At 36.8% G+C, this 22831-nt stretch overlaps 1 protein-coding gene across 2 annotated transcripts in view; it reads left to right on the top strand.

Annotated features, from left to right (window-relative positions):
* The window catches only part of TESPA1 (thymocyte expressed, positive selection associated 1), a 280218-nt gene that overhangs the window by 131203 nt on the left and 126184 nt on the right, over window positions 1–22831 (top strand). For both annotated transcript variants that reach the window (XM_044083864.1, XM_044083863.1), the window contains exons 6-7: window positions 1982–2038; window positions 5567–5606. In XM_044083864.1, coding sequence (XP_043939799.1) covers window positions 1982–2038; window positions 5567–5606 — 97 coding nt within the window. The remainder of the gene's footprint in view (window positions 1–1981; window positions 2039–5566; window positions 5607–22831) is intronic.

The following is a 22831-nucleotide window of genomic DNA, read 5'->3' as shown; positions in this document are numbered from 1 at the left end:
TGGAGTGGTTAGCATACAGACAGCAATTCTCAATTAGTCTGAGAACAAAATATAGATTAAACTAAAGTTACATGTTACAAAAATGCAGCCTAAATCACCCTCACACTAAATTAAATGACACTTTACAATGACTTCATACCAATGACAACACTTGGTGCAACAGAATATCATTTATGCAAATAAATTCATACTCATGTGGTTAGGGTTAGTCCAGTATAAATGTCTCAGATGGTTTAACTGATGTGGATACATCAGGAATGTATCCATTACCTTATATTGATTTCTGCAATGGGAAATGGAAGACTTGGGAAGTTAAAATAAAGCTTTTATCTTATAAATAACTTGTTATTCAAATCCTGGGCACTTGGATTAGGAAGTAAAGCTGAATGATATTGTGTAGTTCAGGAAACAATTGAGACTGAAACTCACTTGGATCACACACAGCACAATGCAATGTCAATTTAATTTAAACAGTTGCCTCACTGCAGGCAACTGTTTTTTTTCTTGAATGATATTGTGTGCCAAACTGATTTAAAGTTTTCTTGTAACACAACAGACATATTTCTATGCCCTTACTAATGCTATACAACTTATATATATATATATATATATATATATATATATATATATATATATATATATATATATATATATATATATATATATATATATATATATATATATATATATATATATATATATATAAAACAGAAAGCATACTTTTATTTATTAATTTAAGGAATTGCTTTAATTTCAAAATAATTTTATTCATTTAATTTAAAGATTTTTTTCTATATAGCCTTCCAGTTAGTATAGAAAAATCCAAGCACATTAGGTTATTCTTATCTGGTTTACTTCCTCTATCCTTTATTTACCAGCTGTGTCACTCTGAGTATGCTGCTTAATCAGAGAATAACATTTAGTACAACTTGGAAAAAAAAGCAGTGTTCTCTTGTCATCCTTATTTGGCTCACTTCTTGACAGTGCAGAATGGATAAATAAGCTAATACACCTTTAAAATGGATAGATGTTAAATCCCACATTACAATATAGTTCTAGTAGAGGTAGATGTTAAACCTGTGAGATTTATTGTACCTGATTATGCAAAAAAATGCTGAAGCTGAAAAACCGCACTGTACTTAATGGTTCAAAGTTTGTGCCTTTAGTCGTATTTAGATTTTGTGTAACAGATGAAATAATTCACCGTGCCTCATACACACACACACACACACCAAAAAAAAACAACTTTCCATAAGAGTATAAATATAACACTCCATGTAATCTCAAACACTATTAAAAACTGTACAAATACAAAATACCTGCTTTACACATACAGGCAAAGCCTTTATAATATCCTTCACATATGTGGATTCTGTCTCCATACATTTTTAGTTTAATATTCTATCTCCAGTGTCATCAGTGCCAATAAAGAAAATGATTAGTGGCAACTAACAAATTCCCCCTGAATGTGTTCCCTCTGTACTGAATTCTACAATCAGTGTATTGGATTGCAATGGATCAGTGTCAGTAAACTGAGAACACAAACACTGCACCCACTAACAGCAAAAAGAAACAAATATGGATGCTATGTTAATATTGAAGTTTTAAGATACATGTTTTGTTTGGGCAAACCCTCTGCACCCTCTATACTCCATAAAACTGTAAATATACTAACGCCAAGGTCACTCAGGCTTAGAATAACAGATTATTCCCTTTAAACATGAGGCGAAAACCCATAGGCATAGTAGTATTATGGAATGCTTCCATGTTAATGCACATCAGTGTTTCTGCCACAATGTTATGCTACATAAACAGGATGCTGACAAAAGTTTTGGGCATGCTCCAATATTAAATAATGCAGTTTCAATGAATTTTGTGCTCCAATATTAAATAATGCAGTTTCAATTAATTTTGCTTCATCAAACCATAAGACTGCTCTATCCTGTACTTAAGGTTTTATCAAATCTCTCTCCTGTTTCAGATTCTGGTCCAAAACCAGGAATCAGTTTTGAAGATGACCTAACTTTAGGAGCAGAAGGTAAGGTTATATGAATTAACATTGTCAAAATGGACCATTCCAGAAATTCAGAGTATGTCTTTTCTTTGCTTTCTTAAATTGACTAGGCACAAAAGCCTGTTTTCAGGGATGACCCAGAAGCACTGTCTGGTTTAATACTAATAGGAATGGATCCTTCTAACACAACTGAGTTCTTCAAATATTATGATGTTTCATATATATATATATATATATATATATATATATATATATCTGTGTGTGTGTGTGTGTGTGTGTGTGTGTGTGTGTGTGTGTGTGTGTGTGTGTGTGTGTGTGTGTGTGTGTGTGTGTGTATGTGTGTGTGTGTGTCTTTGTATGGAATTATGAAGTAATAGCATGCAAACCATCATCTCACATATTACTTGTTTATTTTTCATTTTTGCTGTAAGCCTATATATATATAAAAAATATATATATATATATATATATATATATGTGTGTGTGTGTGTGTGTGTGTGTGTGTGCATGTTTACATTTGTTATGTTTAAATGATTGTTTGTAAGTAGAGGATCAGAATTGGATGTCTCTTCCATTTTTGAATGCTCATCTTGGCATGCAAAAATGTAACTTTGCTTATATTTTACTGACAACAGGAAATTGTAGCACCTTACATCTTCAGTCACAGGAGTAAATTATTTGGCTAAAGTCCATGTGATATATTTCATTAAAACAAACAGAATGATGGACAATGTAAAGTTGATATTAACACCATTCATTCTCTGTACCTTTTATCAGTGAGGTCCACTGTAAGCATAGTACCATAGTCACATGTCATACTAAACTAGATATCATTAGTGATCTAGAATATTCTAAATGTAAACATTAATGTCAGTATGAACAATAGGAAAAGACCATCCTTAATAAACCTATGGTGCAGAAAAAGAATACCATGTCCCTATCAGTGTAATCAGAGTAAGCCAACCAAAACTAAAAGAAAGTATTAATCAGGGGCATCATTTTTTGCTTGTAGTTTGTTTCATTTAATTTTGGGCATCGTTGTAGCAGCTTAATATTTTGGATTATATGATCTGTTTTTTTTTTTTTTTAATTTAAGTTGTTCTAGAAAAGAACCCATGAATCATAATTGTATTGAAAATTAACTAGTAAAATACACCCTCTCAATTTTTATATTATGTCCCTCAACCAGTACAGGTTAGGTTTTTAACTGTCAGCCGCTGCATCCTGCCACCTTGGAGGCATTACCTGTCTGTCAGTTGCTGTTGACAATGTCTTGTCAATATGAGTCCTTGATGAGCACAAACAAAGTGTCATAGACATTTAAAAATAGACATTCATAAACATTTATGATGTAGCCATGGCAGGCAAATTGCAAATGCTAGTAATGATCACTAAGTTACTATCACCTGATATGTAACACACATTAAACGTGGATTGTTCTAGATTATCATAATTCCAAACCTGAAAAGCACTATGGTTTTAATTATTAAAAATGGTTATGCAGGTTGCATTATGTAGCTGTTGGTCTGATTGCTACAACTTTCACATGTCTGCAGCATGTCAGTTAAGTGAACTAAATTTGGGTCAGAATAAACAGCTGTGCTTAATATTTCTTAACAAAGATTAAAAAATACTTAAATCTAGGTGATCATTAGAAAATCAGTATCTCACTCTGAGTCATTTATGAGGTAAAAGGTCAATAGTTCTACTAACCATTACTGTGCTGATTTGTAAATATGGGCTAAATGAATCTTTCAACATTTGTATAGCTTATCTAAGCATGAAATCCTCAGTATGAATGTTGTAAACTTGACATCACCGTTGTCAACTTCACTGAAGTGGTGATGCAATGTTTGTCTTCTCTCTTTCCTTTGACATTATTGCTCCTAAGCTATTCCCTCTTACCTGTAAGGCAGTTTTGCCAGCAACCTTTGACATTTCTCATGCTTTTCATCACCACAGATATACTGTCCATGTTTATAGTAATCTTACCTTTCTGTTTCCAATATGATACTCATGCTCAATACTCCAAACCCCTGGTAGTTCTCTGCCTCCAAAATTAGTGTGCTCTTCAATAGTACAACACTGTTAATCTTAGCTAGCTTCCCTCCCTTCCTTTCTCCTCCCTCCTCTGAAATGGTGCTGTTCAGTAGCTCTAACTCCAGCAAGCATCCTTCCTCCAGTGTACCAACCCAGGTGTACTGCTTTAAATCCCTTTTAAGTTTAATTCCTCCTTCCTGTGACAATGGTATGCATTGTTCTTTCTCTCAAGTAGAACTCCCTCTCTTCAGTGTGACAGTGCTTTTCAGTGTTTTAAAACATAACTGACTACCCTCCCTGTAGTCTGGAAGCCATGTTCATTAATTCTAATCCCAGATAGCCTCCCTCCTTTCTTTCGCTTCTCCAGCATCTGTGACACTACTGATCAATATACCTATGACTTATTTATCATCATGTGCTGTTTAGATATGTCAGGTTGGCCATCATGTAGATACAACAACTAGTCATCTTATCACAGTTACAGTACATTTAGAAATGACCTAAGCAATAGCTGGACTACCATGCTGTATTTTGTGCTAAGGCAATATCTTAAGGATGCTATAAACAAGAGAAATATTAACAGCTCACTGTTCAAGCATACTTTAATATGGCCTACTTACACTAGATTCCAGTTTGTTGTTTTACAAACAGTTGCCTTTTCCCCCCAGGAGTGGTGCATGGGAGATAGAACTGGAGAGAAGAGAGCTAATATTGCAACTGAGACACAATGCTGCAACACCTTCTGGTTTAAATGAATACACATCTTTCTCCCCTCTTCTAAAAAACAGAGCAGCTAAACTCTAAAATAAGTGAGTCCTGTACACCTCCCTAGCCTGCCCACATTGCATATATACATACATACACATTTTTAATATTCACATTTCCCAGCATTTCAGTATTTTTTATCTAATTGCCTTGTATATATTTTGGAGTAAATGTTAACTTTATTCATGATGTTTTTAAATTTTTAAAATATGAATAATATTCAGTAGTATACTGATGTTGTTTTTGTATGAATTTTAGGCACACTGACGGGACTGAAGTATCAACATTATTTCATCTTTACATTTTCATTCTTTAATTGATTGTGACAGATGATTGGTCATTTTAAAACTTATTTTAATATATAATGATGTTTCAAAACAATGGTTCTGAAGAAGTCCCAAGGTGTAGAATGAAAGCAGTAAACCGTTAATGTATTTTTTTTTTGCTTTTATTGTTTTTTTTCCCAGTACAAGTGATTTTTGAATTAAGATGATTTTGTGGCATTTTTTGATTATTCATGAAGCTCTTTGATACAACAAAGCTTTGCTATGTCTGCAATCTCTTTATTTTATCATACAGGTTTTCAGGTTACAAGTTACGCTCTGCAGGACTGAGTCTTTACAAACCAATGTTCTACAAGTTGTTTGGGACTGTTATTATTACCTAAACCACCCAAGTGTTACTACATGAACCTTTTGGTGTTATTTTAATTTCTTGAGGAAACTAACTCATTCTTTTTTTTTTAAGCTACAATGCTTCCTCGGTGCCACAAAGTAATTACATCATGGTAAGTTTATTCAGAAAATGTATTCATTATTTAGAAGGTCTGTCTAGAAACATTTAATTGATATTCCTAGAAAAAATGTAAAAACAATAAAAACTGATCAGAAAAGTAAGTAGAAATTAGTGGCACTCACAATGTAAGTCTTAAAGGAGTAAAGATGCATGTATTTGTTTCTGATGCTGGCAACTTTCACTGACCTTTCTTAAAACAGTGTGAGCATGCCTGTTCTTAAAACAGAAAAAAAATTGCTGTCATGATACTGCTGCAACAAGCAACACAATCCTCCGAAGAAGTTAAATGAAGGCCCCTTCTGCATAAAGAGGAACCACTGAGAAAGATGCCACTGTATATTTAAAAGCAGCTATGTGGCACTTAATAGCCTCATTTTTTTAATGTTATAATAATGTCTGTGAAAATTGTGATTATAATACTGATAGCCTCCATTTTTTTTAATTTTTATTGTAATGCCCATGAAAATTGTAGCAGTAATAGCCAGCTTACTGAAAATGAAAATTAAGAATTTCTGAGTTTTATAGTACATTTATTATTGGGGCAGAACATAACTGGCTCACTGGATAATCTGTGACCTCTCAAAAACTAATTAAAGGCTCAAGAATATAGAAAACCTAAAAAAATGTGAAATTTACTTCCAGATGTTCCCTACTAGCTCTGAAATTAGATGGTATTATGCAGTGGTATACCTTTATGTGTGTAAATGTTGTGAACAGTCATAGATTCATAGGTTCATAGGTACTTACTAGGCTATCGATCTGTGAAGATCTTAAGAAGCCTAGCCTTACAGTTCCATTTAGTTTTTAGCCCTTATATTTTCCATACAAGTGACCTGGAAATGGGCTGGACAAGGTTATGTGGGGCCATTTACATGTTCCCCTTATCAGGAAGGACAGGGATGCTAAACCAGGGGTGAATGTGTGGTCACCCATCCATTCATTTAAATTACATTTGAATAGAGTAAGTGAAGTACTTTGCTTTATGTGGTGTGGAAGGCAGTACCATATATGTGGTATTCTTTACGATACATACCTATATCTTCAACATATTCGATTGATGTGACAAAAGAGACTGAGATTCCTTGAGTAAGTGTTTATGATACCATTGGACTTGCAAATTTGTAATAGGTATGACAGAACAGGTTCTGTTGACGCTCGATATGTGAGGCATAAATCATTTCTCAGTAGCCTGTATAATACAGAGAAGAGGGAAAATCTGCATAGTTTTTACATATTAGAAACACTACTTTTATGATTATTGCCAAATATAAACTCTTCCACACTCCAAAATTTAGAAAAACATCATGTGCACAAAATAGCAACTTTATTAGAAACCAGGAACAATGTGTTAAAACAAAAAATGAACTAACTCCTCACCATACGCCTTCAAAGTTCAAAAGTTTTAAACACAATATAACATTTAAATCATTCATCTATTGGAACATCACTAAATAGAACAATAAAATGTACTAGAATGCATATGAATTTAAATGAAAACATAAAATAAAAATAATTCAGTTGAAACAAATGAGTTCATAGAATAACCATACTTATAACAATAATAATAATATTAAGCCAGTTGAATACAAAAATATACATATCCTAACCTTTATGAAATGAAGTTACAAGATACTTCCAAAGCTGTTACATTAAATATTTCATAAGTAATTCATTTGGTTTGAATTGCCCTTTGGTTGCAACATATCATAAGTGAAAATAAACCAATTTTCCTTCTGCAATAATATAACAGAAGGATTTAAATACAAATATAACCTCTGGCATGTAAACTGACTCTTGGAATATATATATATATATATATATATATATATATATATATATATATATATATATATATATACATATACACACACAAATCAGAACATGTCAATACATACATATAAAGAACCTCAATAAATCTGAATCACTTGGTAGGAGAATTATTTTTGACATCTTGTATGTGTTAACCACAAAGAAGATGAAGAGCCATATCACTCGAAAAAAGCTCTTTATTAAATCCAAATGTCAGTACTACACAATAAAACCACCATTAAGCACTTTCATCCCTTCTGAGGGACTTCTTCAGAACAAAATAATTCCATTTACCCAGCATTCAAATACACCAGTCCATTAACAATTAATTAATTAATTAATAATTAAATCATTAACTAATTTACTGCCCTAAAATACACTCTAAAATCATTTCCAAGTTAGAAAATACACACAGAATAAATTATTGTGAGTAAATAATGTTTTAAAATGTCCCTCAGAAGGGATGAAACCGCTTAATGGTGATATTTTTTTGTAGTACTGACATTTGGATTTAATAAACAGCATTTTTTGAGAGTTATACAGCTCTTCATTCTCTTTGTGGTTACCTGGTTTGTTGAATTTTATTTAATCATTTGTATTGCATTGTTAAAGAGGATATTGGATGTGTTCACATATCCTCATCCTAAGTTGATGTATGGTCTTATCAATTTAAAACATATTACAGGGGAAAAGAACCCATACAGCACCATTTTTGATAACAATTAAATACTCCTAGAACTCTGAACAACTACCCATTAATGATGTGTGTAGTTCCCTGATCCATGTAACTACAAGTAGTGCATCCCTTACACTGAAACTCCAAATCTTCACTACCCACATGTGTGTGTACTACTCTACTTGCTATGCTAGGTGAATTTCTTTATGAAATATTCAATTTCAAGTTCTTATATATCACATCCGATGTAATAATATACCAATGTTTCCTCAAGATACATATTACACCTTCAACAAATGGAGTATAACGAGTCACAAAATATATATCCTCCTGTTCCCCTTTATAATTCCCAAACACGTTTTCACTGAGTTTATATTTTAGAGTAAACTGGCTATCTCCATCTACAACCTTCTGCCATGTAGTAATGAGAAGATTGTAATTATAACCCTTAGATAATAATCTATCAACTATATGCACAGCTACTGTCTAGAAATTAATCTCATCCGAACATAAAGTTCTAGCCTTATAGAATTCACCATAGGGGAGAGATCTTATCAAGTGGCCAGGGTGTGTGCTAGATGCATACAAAAAGGAATTCACAGAAGTTTCTTTTCTATATAACGTCAAATGTATTGTGTTATTAACAATATACAACTTGGCATCCAAATAATGAATGGTATTATCATGCATATTATAAGTAAAAGATAAACCAAAGGGTTCTTCTGTACGGCCTGCATAAAACCAACAAACTGTTCCTGTTAGCTTTGTGCTATAAAAAATAAATCACCAGTGTAGCATTTCACCAGAATTATTTTTGCTTTCTGCTTTCATTTAAATTCATATGCATTTTGGTACATTCTATTTGGTTCTATTTAACAATGTTCTAATTGATGAAGTATTTAAGTGTGTCACTGTGTTTAAAATTTTTGGGCAGCTGCGGTGGTGCAGCGGTTAGCATTGCCGCCTCACAACAAGAGGTTCTCTGGTTCGATTCTCAGCTGGGGAGCCTCCTGTGTGGAGTCTGCATGTCTTCCCTGTGGTTGTGTGGGATTCCTCTGTGTCAAAGGAAAAAACTTCAAAGACCAATACACGTAAGGTTCAGTTAAGGCACATTTAATAACTTGCTGCAAGGAGACAAAAACATGCAAATACAAGGATTTGTCTAACTACTAACAGGAAACATGCTATTCTGATAGTGTTTTACAAGACATGGCCTTCTATGGCTGACGTGATCAAACACAACTTTCAGTATTGTTCTACAGCAGATGTTACTCAGATTTTCTGCTGACATGACTAGATTTGTGAGAAACATTTTGAGAAAAACAACCTGGCCTTTGTGAGCACTAATCCGTTTACAGGCTTCTATTGTATAGTGTTACACTTCAAGGTACTTTTCTAACTCAGATACAAGCAAATGCTGATTGCAGTTCACATTTTCAAACAGGCTTTGTCCTAATTATCTATAGCTTCTACAGCTGTGTATTTTCTCACAGCACAAGCGGAACTTCTTGTCTAAGTTTCATACAAGTAGTATTGTTCTATTCATTATTTTCCTAAAGCAAGCAGAAATCATCTACTTCTCAGTAAATTTCCAAGGCACAAGCAAGATTTTAGCTAACAATAGAAGGTCAGAAAGCATCTGCAGTTTGTACAGATTTATGCAGTATGAAATAGAATAAATGTGTTAACCCTTTTCAAGCTCTAAATGCACTAAGCATATTACTAATACACATTAATACATATTTTTCTGACACTCTGGGTGCTCCGGCTTCATCCCAGAGATATGCTGTAGGTGGATTGAACACTCTAAATTGGCCCTAGGCTTGATTGCATGCATGTGTGCCTTCTGTGGAAGGTCGGTCGCCAGGCAGGCAATTCGACACTGCAAAAATCTACTGCCAATCATGGGCAGATAGGTGATCCGCTGTGGTGACCCCTAGCCAGGAAAAGCCAAAAGAAGAAGACTGTGTTTAAAACGTTTGAACTATGAAGGTGTATGCTGAGGGGTTAGTTCATTTTTGTTTTTTACACATTGTTCCTGGGTTCGAATAAAGTTGCTTTTTTGTGCCAAATGATGTTTTTCTAAATTGCATAGTTTTTTACAGTTTAGTGCCTTGATTTTTAATGAGACAGCATTGTGGTCATTCTATTTGTGACAAGTGTTTAGACAGGTACATACTGAAGGGGCTTTATACTCAATCGTTGACCTAATGAGTGCTGAGTAGAGTAAAACGATCTCACCCCTGGATCTGGATGCAATGACTTTAGACAGATGTTGTACCATGAAAAAGGGCTTCCTTACAATGATGGATATTTGGTGATCAAAGGGCATTTCTTTGTGAACATAATTTCCTAGATCCCTAACCAAGAGATCAATATTCAGAAATGCATTGTCAATTTGATAGTTATGAGGGAAGTTATGCTTGCCAAAGATCTTGGAGTCCTTTGGGGAGTTTATGATGGCATCTACTTTGCAGTCATCTTCAAATTTTGGTTATCCACTGACCCTTAACATTAGCTTTGACCTTAAAGAATTAAATGTCAAAGGAGTGGAAAAGACTGAACCTTGGATACACCACAGGTGGCAGGTCTTTTGGAAGAGGTTGAGCCACCTACCCTAATTTCTTTGTTTCTATTTGTGAGCTAGTTCATTATCCAAGTTACAGAGGGACTGACATTTAACTGGGATCGTTTGCCTTTGAGACATGAGTGTGGAATGGTGTTGAACACCTATGCATCATGCACTGTTTTGCCCCTGGCCTTTATTTTGGTACCTTTTTCAAAAATGTCAACCAGGATAAGTAGGCAGGACCTGGCCTTGATGAATCTGAACTGGGTTGGGTTGACAGTCTGTAGGTTGCCTGTATCCTTATTTATTAATTCCATAATGATCCTTTCCATAGTCTTAGAGATAAGACTAGTCAGGCTTATGCATGTATAATTACCTGGGTCTGTTGAAGCCCCAACTTTATGCAAGGGAATGACTGCTGCTGTCCTCAGCTCATCTAACATGAACCCTGTTTTGAGGCTGATGTTAAATAGCTTCTGTAAGAGATCAGAGAAGTCATGTTTCAGGCTGACCAGTAAGTAGCCTTATATGTTATCTGGCCTCACTGATGTAGCATTCATGGGCTTAAATAGTGCCTTGAGAACTTGTTCTTGTGAGATGTGAGGGAGTATTAAATGTGGGTATGTGATCTTGGACATATTCCAAGATCTGAGAATATTGGATTGCCTATGTCCTCTGAATTTAAGGATGTGATATCATTTACTATTAGCTCCACACAGTGCTGGGCATTGTTTCTGACATTTTTAACATAAAGAAAGTTTTGTGGTTATCCTTCACCTAAGTGGCTGTTTCTACACCATATCTGACTTTGATTGATTTGATAAGGGTCTGGAGTTCCTGGTTTAGTTTTTGCCATCTTGAGAGTTATTTTTATTTGTCTGTGCATTAAGTTTTTTTCCCTACTTTTATTGTAGAGCCTATTAACATAGTTAAATAAGGTTTCCTGGTTATCTTTCACCTGTGTTGCTATTATAACCTCATATCTAGCATTCTTTGATTTAATCATGGTTCAGAGTTCCTTCTTTAGTTTGGCAATAATGTTTTTGACATTTTGAGGGTTAGATTTATTATTTGTGTGCAATGAGTTTCTTCTGTTATTATATACCCTGTTTATAAGTGGAGTCTACAATAAGGGTTAATTCTTGCATTTGGCCTGGTATTTGTTTCTGAGGGGGAACAGATGTATCTGTGCAGCTGTTTACATGTGTACAGAATTTGGCAGTGAAGGACTTTGCATAAGCAGTGGGGTCATCAAGATGGAAAGGGGTTTTGAATTTAGCCAGGTCATCACTCAGTTTTAGTAGCTGAGTCTTCACATAATCTGTGAATACTGTGGCATTGGAACATGCTTTAGACTTCAGTCTTATGGTGAATGTGATTAATTTTTGGTCTGATTTGACCAGGGAAGAAGTTACAATTGGAGTGGAGCACATCTACATACCATATTGGTAAGGGTCAAGTCCAGGATGTTATCATACGTAGTTGGGATGTGGACTAGCTGGTCCAGGAAGTTTGTATTGATAAAGTTCAGAAATCTCTTTGGTGTACATGTTTAAGCCTCCCAGTTTATGAAGTATCCTAGGAGAATGGTGTTTGACTTAATATACAGTGACAACATACTAGTTAGGTAGGAAGTATTAACCAAGGGGGGCATAGAGGTCCTATATTTACCTATGATATGGTGAAGGGATTTGTTAATAGTAAGTTGGACATGGAGGAGTTCCAAGCAATTTTCTTATCTAATGAGCCTGGTGATGAAGGTTTTTTTTTAAGAATATGGAGACACCTTTAGTACAGTTGTCTAATGTAGTGAGCCTGGATGTGTGATAGAAATTGAAACCCTGTACTGATGGAATTCTTCTAACAGTCCTAAACCAGGTCTCTGTGATGATGATGCATATATTGGTGCCTTCCAGGGAAAGAAGTGCTTGCAGGGTGTTGAGCAGCAATGCAATAATGTTATTCAGATTTTGATTAGTTACACTGGAAGCTTTAGAAAACTGGCATTGCCTGAAAAAGGGACTATGAGAGTGGACAAGGATTTACCAAATACATGAAAGCCTTAGGAAGAAAGGTGCAGACCAGACCATCCTTGGCAAGTCAGTTGGGACTGTCTCCCATCTCTTCCCAAGTTGATATATATTGTACCCTCTTTGAATGACACCAGAATCTAAGCCAGTTATTGAATTCTGTTATCTTTTGTTCATATTGTGGCATCATTCCTGGTGATGGTAGTATACTGCTAAAGGCTAGGTTCAAACCTGCATCAGACAAATATCCCAAGAACACCATCATGTCTCTTTTCATGTAGGCCAGTGAGGTACATCTCAAGTTGTTTACACCTGTGTGTACTATAACTGTGTCATATGTGTACTTGCAGAACCTGAACCTGAGTGCTTGCATCATGTGGTGAATTCTGGAGTATGACAAACAACTGACCATTGTTTATCATTGTTGGAAGAGGTAGCATGAATTGTACAGAGACAATGTAGGCATTAAAAAAATAGCTAGGTTAGGCCTTATAAATAAGCTACTCGACCCCCTTACCAACAGTGCTGATGGTTAATGCACATTTGTTTCCAATAGTTCTAGAATGATGGATGACACATACCTCTGAGCCAGATATGTATACACATTATGCCTTGTTCAGTCACAAAGCTGACCTTGTCTCATTTAAAGTTCATCATTAATGTACTTACATGAGTACCTGAAAGCACTTCATAAACATTGTCATTGTATTATATATGATACATCCAGGAAGCTAACAACACCTGTTCTGCTCCTTGTAATGGTGCATAAAACCTACAAAGAGGCAGTAGGTAGAGCATTCAGTGCTTCTACGTGGTATAGTGAAGCCCGTCTTCATGACAGCATGACTGTTACTCCTTGCATATCCTTCAGAAATGTGTGTAGCAACTTCAAATATCAGTTCCTGCTCTAAAATCACTTAGTTTCACTTCTCATAAAATACACGTACAATATTACATGTCACAGCACTAAAAAAGTTCAAAAAAAGCATTAAAGCAAGTTAGTGGGTGTAATTGTTATCTGAAGAAGCGTGGTTGTATCCACGCGAAAGTGCTTATCATCCCACTTGTCAAATAAAAGGTCTATTTTATTTTATCGCTACAAGTTTCACTGGATTTATTATTTGGTTAAAGAAATTGTTATTTGCTGTTTCGTGGAGAGATCAGTTTCTGTTTTTACACATGTCACAGCACTACTAAGGATGGAATAACAGTTGTATTACACCATGAAACTGTGTTCCTTAGATTAAACTTCATCACGCTCTCTGGTGTTTTATAAATGTTGTACGTAATGAAAATATATGGCAGCCCCAAGTAAGGCACTCGTGCTTTGTAGCCTATCATCTTTAAAACCTGCCAGATATGCCATAAAGTAGAACCACAGCTAAGCCTGATTGCTGTTATATTTGAAAACATTTGGGATTTTGTTATACTCTATTGAATTGTTTTTATGAAACAATTAAGAGGAATAGTTCCACAGATTCTGCTGTGACAGGGCCATGGAATCATTAGGACCTACATAATAAATGATGCACTATATAAATTGATAATTACGTTGTGGCTATTGGACTAGTAAAGAGAAATTGTCCAGAGCATCCAATTTGTCTACTTTTGGACAATAATTTTTTGCAGTTCATAAGAGAATGTTACATTAGCTTGATCACAGAAGACAATAATCCTATTCTGCCTATTAAGTGCATTTAATATGCCACATCCCCTTCATTCGTATCTTCCCCTTAAACCCTTTCTCCACTTATCCTGTGTCTCTTGAATGCATTTGTGTATTTTCTCTGCATTACCACTGTGATATCTCATTTCATGGATCTATAAGTCCCATTCTGAAGAACTACTTTTAGAGAGTCATCCCCTGCAGTCTGCTGCCTTTGTCTCTTCCCCCTTTTTGTTTTTCTATTTATCATGACTCCTTTGTATCTTCCTGGCATGACTTTTGTCCACCACATTATGTTCCACCCCCTCTTCTAATCTCTAATGATCAGCATACCAGCTCCACTGGTCCCTTGACCATGTCATTCCATTCCATCGCATGCACATTTCTGGCGACATTCCCCCACAGAGTCCTTCTGATAGCCTGGTGTCTCTTTCCTTATATGGACTCCAGAACTACATAATGTATTCGATATTTGGACTGACCAGGAATATGTGGGGTGAAAATATTAACACTTTTTTTCTTGAATCAGCCCCCCCGGATACGCATGCCAGTATTACATTTGCTGTGATTTTTGCTCTCTCACTCTTCTACTCAATTCCAAATGTGATTAATTTCATCAGATCCCTTTCTTGCTCTGTAGCCATGGATTTTACTTCTCCATGTGTATACTTCATGCTGGTGTCATTGAGGCCCAAATGGCATACACTGTGTTTGTCTACACTTAATGTCAGCTGCCACCTTTCTGTCAACTTTGTCAACTTTTCCAATTCCAAATCCTTCTTCAAACTTTCAACCTGGAGTCCTGTGTTGTCACACCTACCTTTGTGTTTTTAGTGAAGATGTTGATCATATTCTCTGTTCCTTCAAAGATGCCTGACATAAATACACTGAAGAAAATTTGACCCAAAACTGACCTCTGCCACACTGCTCTAATGGGTTTTCTTGATCCTGAAATCATGCATATCATCACAACTCTCTGTGTACTGCCATTTGGCCAAGCAGCATTAAAGTTCCTCAAACTCGATGCTATCAATGGCACATCTTGGTTTCCTGTCAATCTCCTAAGTGGAGCCAATCAGAGATCTGGCTGAAGTCTGGGAAAAGTATATATATATATATATATATATATATATATATATATATATATACAGGCTCAACACTGTCAACTTCACCGACTGCCAGGTCATAAAATTGGATCAGGTTTGAGTGACATCTCCTTCTGATCACAAACCTATGTAATCGGTGGCCTGGAGATAGTTATCCTCTACTAATGTTACCATCGTTTCTGTCAGTATTTTCTTTATGTACTGTTCCCATCCAAGATGGTAATCTAAAAGGTCTGCTGCTTCATCGATTTTTCCTACTTTATCCTTGTGCAATGGTACCACACCCAATATCCTCCAGTCATCATGCACCTGCAAGTCCTTTACAGTGTTTTGAAGATTTTCATCAGGAAGTCAGTCAGTACACTGACCAGATTCTTTGGAATTCAGGGAGGTAGATTTAAGTATCTCTAGTCATTATTCCCCTTAAGGGCTTCCAAACTCCTTTCTACCTTTCCCCTCTCTATCCTCTTGTTGATCCACAACTCTCGTAATTCTGCCTTCCTCACTCCTAACATGGCACCTTCCTTTGTTTTCCTTTCTGTAGAGTGAAGCAAAGTTAACTTTTAGTATTTCTGCTTTTCCTCAGTTTTTGTGATCTTCCAGCCATCTTTGATTAGACAAGGCCTGCCTCTCCCTTTCTCATTTCCAGTTTGTACATAGAGAAGCCTATGCTCAGCTTCTTAATTCTTGTTGTCAGCTCCCTTTGAAATCGTACCGTTGCCACTCTTACCATTTTTGTTGCTTTTCTGATAGCCTCTTTGTACTTCACCTCCTCTACTGCTCTACATCCACCTATTCAGTGCACGTAGGCCATATCTTTTCCCATAGCTCCTTGCTGCACATGTCTCTCCTTCTTTTGACCTCACATTTTGTGCATCCCCATTGACCTTTTCTTATTTTTGACTTTTTACCTTTTTTCTCATACATTTGTCCTGATTGACCTGCTTTTCTTTTGTATATTTTGCCCCTTTCCCATGCAGGTCTCCATAGTCCTGAGTACTCATTCTGTGACCCACTTCCATAGATTTTTTTTTTACTGCCTCAGTATGTTCCATGTCTCCTGATTTATCTTTTACCTCCTCTTTCATCTCGGCATAATCCAGATCTCTATAAATCTCTTACCCTAATTTTAGTTTTTGTTTTCTTCAATTTACCCTTCACTCTAAACCACACAATGGTATGATCACTGCTGGCTATTTATGCCTAGCTATACATCCATGATCCCTTTATTATGGCCAGGATTGCATCCAGAATGATGCTTTTCTGATCCAGTCCTTCCCTAGCTATCTGAACCTTTACGGTCCAAGACCTGCCAGATTCTGCTACCTCTCTACCCATAAACTTGGAATATTAAAATGTCCCATTCACCTACTGGTGCATTCAGATCCTCTATGACAATTACTCTCTTCTTCCTATGTCCTTTTCTTACTTTCTCCTCCAGTCTCTCATCTTCATCCCTTGATGTATCAGAGAGATGATACAGTCTCTATATTTTCCAGTTATTCCTGCTTCCTCTACTTCAACTACCATGTCTCATAATGAAGGTTCTATAATTAAACCTTTGAAGCAGGAAAGGTCTGGCCAAGATAAACAGTTAAAATGTAAATAAAATATATAAAAAATATAGTTGCACTTTCTGTTTTCCTATCAGACACTTAGTATGCTTTATCTCCAGCTTGTTGAGTGATTTTTAATACTACTTGACTAGAGCTGTTAAGTCTGTTTGCCTTTTAATGGAATGGTGTGTGTCTTTTAGATAGTGCCCCTTCACGGTGCAGGTGGAGAAATATGACGCTTTCTTCTCTGCTATGGGAGTTAGAATTATACGTTCATAGGTTCATACTAGGCTATCTGCCCTTGGGCATTTATCAGCCTAGCCAGAATGTGTTTGGCTTTCACCACCCATTTTAAATTTATTTTGCTATGCCCTTTTTTGAGGTTAGTATACTGTGCCTCTGTCTAACAGTGACACAGAAGTGATACCTGGGGTAAACCTACGATCTCCCATCCACTCATCAAGATTCCTCTTGAAGAGAGTCAATGAGGGACTCTGCCTAACCTGGACTGGGATTGTATTCCAGAGTGAAGGGAGCCTCTGGGTTATGAATCTGTCCCTCCAGCATGTCTTATTTATTTCAGTGCTGAGGTTCAAGTCTTTCGAGCGCGTAGCTCAATGGGATTTGGATTTTCTGAGGTGCAGCATGTCCATTAATTCTGGGTTGGACATGGCTTTATACGTCAGGCACAGATCGCCTCTGAACAGGCGGTATGCCACTGAGTAGAGCTGGAGTTTCTTTAACCGGGCAGCATATGGCATCTGTTTGAGCCCTTTGATCCTCTTGGTGAGGTACTTTTGGGGTCTTTCCAGTTGCTGCAGGTGTCTGGTAAGGTACATCCCAAAAGGGGCATTGTACTCAATTATGGGCCTGATGAGGGATGAGTAAAGAGGCACGATGACCTCCCCTGATCTAGATGTGAATCCCTTCATGATTAGATGGGCTATATAAAATGTTTTTCTAACCACTTTGGCCATGTGGCTGTCAAATGAGAGATTGCTATCAACTTGGGTCCCCAGGTCCCTAATTACTTCTTCTTTACTTAATGGATTACCACCTATGTGGTAATTTGTGGCACTTTGTTTTTGCCAAAGGGATGACTATACACTTTTTGGCATTTAGCTTGATGCCATGGCTCTGGCACCAGTTGTCTGTTTCTATGAGGCCCTTTTGGAGGATGCTTGTGTCGGCTGGAGAGTCGATTATGGCACCCAGTTTGCAGTCATCTGCGAACTTGGTCAGCCACAGTCCTTCCGTGTTGGCCTGTACCTCCGAGAAATATATACCGAACAAGAGAGGTCCCAGGACTGAGCCTTGTGGGACACCACTTGTAACTGGTTTGGAGTCTGACATGGCTCCAGCAATTCTAACCATGTGGGTTCTGTCCTTGAGCCAGTTTGCAATCCATCTAGTGACATAGGGGTTTATATTTAAGCAGGTGAGCTTATCTATAATGCCTGAGTGGGGTATTGTATCGAAGGCTTTTGTGAGGTCCAGGTAGGCTGTGTGGACCACCTTCCCCTCGTCAATCGCCTTGGTGACAGTTTCAAAGAAATCAACCAGGTTTAAGAGGCAGGATCTGCCCTTAACAAAGCCAAACTGGGTAGGATCCAGTGTCTGTAGGTCCCCAATATCTTTATTTACGAGGTCCATGATGATCCTTTCCATAGCTTTGCAGACCAAGCTAATCAGGCTTATGGGGTGATAGTTTCCAGGATCCGTTGAGGCACCACCTTTATGGAGAGGGACCACTGTTGCTGTATGCCACTCTTTGGGCACATATCCTGTAGTAAGGCTGAGATTGAACAGTAGTTTTATGTTTGGGTTTAGCTCTTCTTGGAGTTCATGTAGAAAGCAGCCCGGGACACCGTCTTGTCCCATTGATGCTGTGTTTTTTGCTTTGGAGAGGGTGTCTCTTACCTGAGCATCTGAGATGTCAGGAGGGCAGCACTCTTTGCTATGTTGAAGAGAGAGAAGGAAAGATAGAATGACAGTCACATAGATGGGAGGCAATTCAGGGAAGCATTTACAGTACCTTCGCAACAGCTCTTTGAAGGAATATAGCAGTATCCATTATAATACGGGTATCCTTTACTTTCATCAGTCCTGAAAGTGAAATGTGACACTCTGTTCTAGTATGGATAATTGATCTTTCATCTGTCATTTCCTAGCTGGATCTGGGATCTATGTCAATTCACTGAAAACATACCACTAAATGTTAAAATTATTTTGACAGCTATGCAATTGCAAGCTCCCCTTCATATGTAAAATATTACATGTTTTTTGTTTTTTTTATTTTCAGTTTTGGTCAATATATGTACAAACTGAGGATATCTCCCAGGTTCTCCACTGAAGAAGTGGCAGCCTGACCAGTCCAAACTAGTGGATTATGAAAAGCGTAACACCACAGATATGCCCACATCATGCACTGATGGTGAGAGGACACCAAAGTTGCCCAACATAAGACAGTCCTAACACAGCTTACCCTTATCTGGGACTGATTGTATTGTAATGTCTGACAAATTTATGAATTAGCTGCCAGGTAACACCTACCTTCACTTTATTCTGTGCAGAGACATTTTTTTAAAGACAATTTGGAAAGTTGCTGCTTCTTTGTGGATCAAGGCTCCAGCAGCCATTTTAATACCTTCTCATGTCCCTCACTGCAAATGTAATGTAGATAACTGGCTTCTGGAAAAAAAAAAGTTTGTTTTCAGATTAGCAGCTGTTTTTTTTCTTTTGCACCAGATACACAAGGAATTAATGAGGCTTTACTTCAGAGGCAGACATATCCAGTTGGCAATGATTTAGCCTATCCTTTGGTATGGCTAACTTTGTCCTTTATCTTCTTGACGGGGGAAGGAAAATAATGGCTTCAAGGCCCTTCGACGTCTGTGCATTTCTTTTCTGTTTTCACACATCAGAGTCTGCATGCCAGAAATAAGACAAGCAGAAGTCATCGCAACTAAATGCAAAACTTTCCAGAAAACATATTTATAACCAGAGAAACAATGCAGTTTTTGACTCCTCTCAAGAAAAGTTAGACCGACCTCTCATTTGAAAGGAGAATAATCTTATGTAATCAGGCTGAAACAGGTGAAACAAACGATTTAATTGTAGAATAAATCATATCTGAATTATAGCAAATGCATGCAGTACATCAGAATCAGAAATAATTTATTGATCCTGTAGGAAATTTTTTATGTTATAACTGCACAGGTAAACAGAGACACAACGTAAACAAAACACGTTACATATTAGATATGATAGATACTATACTCGCTTATGTTACCCCACATATATAACAGCAATGCCTGACATGGGTACACCGTTGACCATAGCCAAAGTATTAGATGAGTTTTATTACCACATATAGTACTGACATGAAAGGTGGAGCCTTTTGTGTTAATTACCACTCATACTAGGATATGGGATATTGTACTTTAATATACTTAAACCAAGGTATAGCATATTGCACAAAGGATAATCGCATTGATGATTAATATTGCACTGAAAAAAGAGATACAAGAGAGAGAAAAAGAATGGGGGAAAGAAAAACATGGAGAAGAGTTTAACTTTGCACTATGTGGGCTCCTTCAGTAGTGGGGTGGTGCTAAAATAGTAGGAGGCATTATAGAGTCTGGTGGCTGTGGGCAGGAAGGATTTCCTGTGATGTTCCATGGAGCACTTTATGCTCATCAGTTTCCTGCTAAAGGAACTTCTGTGTCTGTCCACCACTCTGTTGAATGGGTGGTCAATATTTTCCATGATGGACTTTGACCTGAATCAGCAGAAATGTGGGGGATCCACTGGAGATATCCAAGTGATTAAGCCCAATCTATAAACATTTTCCAGTTCAATATGGTATTTTGATGACAGAATGTATGGTCTCCTTAAAATCTGTTAAACAGGTTCTAAGAAAGGACATTTCCTACAAATCTGTCAGTGAGAGGAATAGAACTGGAGTGAAGCACTTTCTCTTTTGTTAAGATAACACTAAATTAAACAACGGCAGTCTCTTCGGTGGATGAAGTGTCCTTTATGGTAATCTGTTTTCCCAGACTTTTAGTTATGAAAATTTCTGACACGCCTGATTCTGTTTTGCCTTGAAGAAAACCCTCTGCATCATGAGGAAAGTATAAGGTCGACCCTTAATAATATCTGAAGGAGACTCTTTCCAAGCACTGTTCTGTGAGGACCTGTTGCAAAATATAGGAAGCTTAGCATTGTCTTATAGATAATATGTCACCTTCTGTTTCTGCTCTGTCCAGACTATTGCTATGATTTGGAAAACTTTCTGCCAACCTTTCACTAGGGGGTCAGAGAAATAGGTCTGCCTGTGCTTTTTTCCCCCCAAACTATTGTACAACCCTAGGAAATGTGATACTTGGAATGTGAACTGTCACTTCTGTCACTGTAATACCCAGTGGTGTATCTTGATGGACCAATTTATTACATAGCTGTAATGAATGAATGTCCTCCAGCATAATATATAACAGAATTGTGAAACTATCCATCTTTATCTGAATTAAACAATGACACAACAATAAGAAATGTCAAAAAAGCTTTTAGTGCCAACTAAACTGCCCATTATTTTTAATATTTTATGGCAGTTTTTCAGTTTTGGTTCCTGCTATCCCTGAAATTAGTCTGAAAGTATATGTCCTCTCCACCCACCCACCCAACCTACCCTTGGTAAATTGCAAAAGTGCTGAATGCACAACTTTGGAAGACTGTGCCAATCTTTCCATGTTGTAGGGTCTGAAATAAATATGAGGTGGTTGGTGAAGACCTTGTGAAAGGAATGGGTATTATCCGTTCCATTTGGAATCCAGGACTTGCTGAGTACTGAATACATGCAGCCTTGCAGCATTGTGTTTGTGAAATAGTCCATATTTTCTGGAGTCCTTATAGATTGTCATGCAGTGGTTACTTCCTTTAACCTGAAATTTGTTGTGAAGGAGGCAATCTCTGTTTGTTTCTTCTGTGGTATGTAAATCTTGTGTATCGTGGTATATAGGTAGAGAAACATGCACACACTCAGGTCATTGAACCACATATACCAGTATGGCTAATTCATAGCCCATGTTGGTGTAAACAATCTGAGATGTACCTCTCTGGACTATATGAAGAGAAACATGATGGAGTTTTCAGACTATGTGTTCCAGGACGATATGAGACTGGCACTGAGCAGCAATCAACCTTCTCTAAGGATGATTTCCACAATATGAACTAAAGATAATTGACTTTAATAACTGGCTTTATTTTTGGTGTCATTTGAAGGGGGTAAAATATCTATCAGACTGGGAGGATATGACTGACAGGTCATGCTGCTTTGCCTGGGCTGGTCTTTAGCTGTCTTTTTTTAATTTCTCCAAGTCTATTGGGTTTCTAATACCATGATGGGAGTAGACCCTATTCCTAAGTCAAAGTATTATTAAAGTTCATGAAATTAGCATTGTTTCAATCTTTAATGTTAGCCAGAAGTGCTCTTTATAGCACCCTTAATGTGCCCAGTAATGGCTCTTTCTGTAATTCGTATGGAGTTACATGTTATTGGTAACATATCTAAGTATGATTGCAAATTCTGTTTTATATGACCCATTGCTCCTGCTACTACTGGAACTGTCAGGGTATACTTTTTCTACATTGCCCTTGTTCCTGCCTGCAAATCCTGGTATTTTATGACTTTGTGTCACTCTGTACATAGGACACTGTAGTCACTGGGTGTAGTAATTTCAGTGATCAATGCTACTTTTTTCATGGACTACTATATCTGGTTTTCTTGCATCTATTTTTGAACTC

The sequence above is a fragment of the Protopterus annectens genome, chromosome 9.part0 (assembly GCF_019279795.1).
Source record: "Protopterus annectens isolate FY-2018-M chromosome 9.part0, PAN1.0, whole genome shotgun sequence".
Lineage (NCBI taxonomy): Eukaryota > Metazoa > Chordata > Ceratodontiformes > Protopteridae > Protopterus > Protopterus annectens.
This window is presented reverse-complemented; position numbering and strand designations above follow the sequence as displayed.